The sequence below is a fragment of the Brassica oleracea genome, chromosome C2, assembly GCF_000695525.1.
Source record: "Brassica oleracea var. oleracea cultivar TO1000 chromosome C2, BOL, whole genome shotgun sequence".
In the NCBI taxonomy this organism is placed as follows: domain Eukaryota; kingdom Viridiplantae; phylum Streptophyta; class Magnoliopsida; order Brassicales; family Brassicaceae; genus Brassica; species Brassica oleracea.
Window position 1 is genome coordinate 6,049,308 of NC_027749.1, and position 3,945 is coordinate 6,053,252.

General features: G+C 39.1%; 1 protein-coding gene across 1 annotated transcript in view; it reads left to right on the plus strand.

The window, feature by feature from the left end:
• The first annotated feature begins 505 nt into the window (after positions 1 to 505).
• LOC106318999 (L-ascorbate oxidase-like) overlaps positions 506 to 3,945 on the plus strand; it is a 5,932-nt gene continuing 2,492 nt past the window's right edge. The window contains exons 1-4 of the mRNA XM_013757189.1: positions 506 to 771; positions 1,468 to 1,560; positions 1,632 to 1,844; positions 1,925 to 2,119. Coding sequence (XP_013612643.1) covers positions 523 to 771; positions 1,468 to 1,560; positions 1,632 to 1,844; positions 1,925 to 2,119 — 750 coding nt within the window. The 5' untranslated portion in view covers positions 506 to 522. The remainder of the gene's footprint in view (positions 772 to 1,467; positions 1,561 to 1,631; positions 1,845 to 1,924; positions 2,120 to 3,945) is intronic.

Sequence of the window (3,945 nt, forward strand, 5' to 3'; positions counted from 1 at the left end):
ATTTTTTTTTTTAAACTTTTTTTTTTTTTAATTTTTTTTTTTTTTTTTTTTAAAGTTCTAATTTGATACGATAAATTATGTCGACAAGAAAATAATATTGTGTCGTCTATAAGATTAAAGTTATACACTAGAAAGAATTCGTCTACCTACTGTATATGCTTTTATGTGATAATTAACCTTTCAAACGGTGAGTTTGATAAAGTTGGCATTATAAAGATTGTGAACGTGATCTAATCTTCTAACGCATATTCAACCAATCACCCCTAATACCATGTATCATGAGATCACCTACTATTCCGAATCTTCTTGACATATTGATTGTATACACGATCTAAATTATGTCCATGTATCTTGTGACCAAACTAAAAAACCAACAATAAAGAAAATTTTAAATGTCATTCTTGACTAAAACCCCGAATATATGCTTTTGCAGCCCATTATCTCTCCCATCTATCTTCCTCATTCCCTCTATATATACGTCTATGATGAGCATACATCATCATTCACATACACAAGCCATTAATGGGTATGTGGTGGATAGTGGCGGTGGCTATCTTGGCTCACACGGCGTCTGCTGCCGTGAGAGAGTATGCTTGGGAGGTTGAATACAAGTTCGGGTGGCCCGACTGCAAAGAAGGCATGGTCATGGCCGTCAACGGCCAGTTTCCTGGCCCCACCATACACGCCCTCGCTGGAGACACCATCGTCGTCCACCTCACCAACAAACTCGCCACCGAAGGCCTTGTTATCCATTGGCATGGAATCCGTCAGGTCCTCTACTTTATTTTTGGAATAATAACTAGGAGATTGCAAACCAAACTCTAGACTGATCTTTAAGGCTTAAACTTTCTTTGCGCATATAGTAATTTATGTTAAAGAAGAGAACTACCCAAATTAGTTGTATTGTATATTTTCATTTTATAATTTTGAGAATAAACGGATTTTAGACATTAGAGGAATGGATACGCCCACTAAGTGATCATCACTCACGATATGATGTACATTCAGATCTTAAGTTTTTCTTCTGTCTGTTTTTTTCATACACATAATTAAGCATCAAATAATTGATTTAATTGTATAGATAAATATTTGTACATTTGTCGTAAGATGATAAAGAATAAAGGAATTGCCTAAATAATGGTTTCGAAGCACATGCCATGCATGATTGATGATGACTCCTGTCTCTTCTCTATAAGACCACTACATTTACGACTCTTCCTTGGGACGTTGGTTTCTTTTTTGGACTTTATTAATTGCTTAAATATTATCATAGAAATTAATAATTAAGCTTAGCACATTTCCTAGTAGATTCCATTTGGTTTATTTCTATTTCTAGCTTATGACAGTATTCTATTTATTGTGCTCTTTTGCATGCAAAATCCTAAATCCGTATAAAACAACATAGAATATCATCTTGACATAGATCAAGAATGTAGATTAGTGATTAAGTATGGGTTTTGTGAACAGCTGGGAAGTCCATGGGCAGATGGAGCAGCGGGAGTTACTCAATGTGCCATTAGCCCTGGCGAGACCTTTACCTACAATTTCACTGTTGATAAGGTAATAGTTTGTAGTTATAACAAAATGAAATAGATAAGAACAAACAAATGTAATTTATTGATACGGTGCAGCCTGGAACACACTTCTACCATGGGCACTACGGCATGCAGAGATCAGCTGGGCTATACGGATCGTTGATTATCGACGTAGCGAAAGGGAAGAAAGAGCCATTGAGATACGATGGAGAGTTTAATCTCTTACTAAGCGATTGGTGGCATGAGGATGTTCTCTCTCAAGAAATCGGTCTTTCTTCTAGACCTATGCGCTGGATCGGTGAAGCTCAGGTTATTTATTTTCATCTACGTATTAAAATTTACTTCATGTTCAATTCTGAATTTATTATTTTGGGGGGGAAATTTTGAAGAGCATATTGGTCAATGGGAGAGGACAATTCAATTGTTCATTGGCGGCTCAATTTAGCAACACGATGTTACCAACATGCACGTTTAAAGAAGGTGATCAGTGTGCACCACAGAGACTACATGTGGAGCCTAACAAGACTTACCGAATCAGACTCGCCAGCAGCACTGCCCTTGCCTCCCTCAACTTTGCTGTTCAGGTTTTGATTATTTACATTGTTGTCCAAAAATATATTATTTACGTTTTATTTCTCTATTTTTCATGATAAGTAAATATACATTATATTTAAAGAACAAAATAGAAAAATAAATTAGAAAAGAATGGTAGATGGAGGCTTCCACAGATCCGTGAGGTGGAAGCGTCTTTGGCTTCGCCGTCGTCGGCTCAAGTCCCCGGGGTGTGAAGGCTTCCTCAGCTTCTAGCCGCCGGCTTTATTTTTTTTTAGTTATGGTTCCTTAGTGCTGGGTTCGAGCTGGGATCGACTGGTTCTTGGTTGTCGCTTTAGGGTTGAAGATTTCAAGCTGTCGCTTTGTCGGAAGAGCTCTCTAGGAGAGATGAGGCTCTCCGACGGGTAGATAGAATGGGAAGTATTGGATGGGTTCGGCGGAGGCTCTTCGGTTACGAGCTCCGTTTGAAGTTTGTTGTGGTGAGGGATTCCGGTGGTGGGACGAGGCGGAGACGGCCAAGTCGAGGCGGATGTGACGCGTGCAGGTCTGATGGGTTAAGATGCATCCACGTGTCCGGCGTCCAGTCTCCTTGACGCTCGAGTCGGTCGTCGTCACACCGGGGATGGTTTGGACTGTTGGCCCGTGTAATGGGTAGGTCTGTAGTGTGGATCATTGGGTCTGGTATTTAGTTTATGTATTTTGGGGTTTCATGTAATCTGTTTCTGAGTTTGGCCCGATTCTTTTAATATTAAAAACATTGACGGAAAAAAAAAAGAATGGTAGGCCATAACTTCTTTCGATAGTGTCAGACTACTAAATTCCTAACCATTTCGGCTGCAAAGTGATGGGAATTGGTCCTTAGATTCTGTCTTCTGTTCCGTAGGCCCATAGTAAAATATAAGACTACAATTATACAATAATATTATGTGCATGGTGTCAAACTTTATACCACAAATTTAAATATCACATATTATATGGAGTATATTACATATTGAGATGTGTGCATGTGAATCGTTCCGTAGAGTAAGGGATTCGTTAAGAGAGTGGTCTCTATCAGTAGGTAGATTGTATTGACTTTGATATACCCATCTCACTATCTCAGTTTCAGTTCATTTGAATTGCTGCTCTGATAAAAGCTGTTAGAAATTTTCAACCTAGGAGACACATTCTAAATTGTCAATTACACTAAGAGATACATTGGACATACAAGACACATTACCTTAACAAAATTACCAATATAACCTCTAACTAAAGTACATCTCATTTCGTTACACTATCTATCTAAACAAATAAGATAAATTAAAAGTCAAAATATAACGTCACTTTATCTCTTTGGCGTCGGTTCCTCTTTCAAACAAAATCTTTAATCTGAGAAAATTATGAAACGACGAAACCTACCCCTTTCTCCCGTGCGACAAATTTGTAATCTGAGATAGATACTTTCGATGCCGCTCTAAATCTTCTTGATTCGTCTCTCTCGACATCGTATTACCGTGTTCCACCTCTCGATTTTAGTTTCTGGATCGTTCCTTAGCCCCGACCGCCGCCGCGTAGTCTTCAACGCTCTTGCCGATTAGTTCTCGATCTCGATCTCTGTTCTTCTCCGCCTCCTTTGATTCACAGATAAACTCCACATGGAAAGTTAGACCCCGCTTCTTAGAACAACTAGTTGACTATGTTTTCTCGGCCAAACCCTATGAAAGTGACGGTGGCTCTCTTGGTCAATGTCTGCGTGGATATTGTTGATGTGGTTGGAAGAATTGTGGATGAGGATCTCGTAGTTAGTGGTTGTGTTGATGTTGTTGATGTTGTTGATGTGACCGGAAGATTTGTGGATGGAGCTCTTGGTGGTGGATAC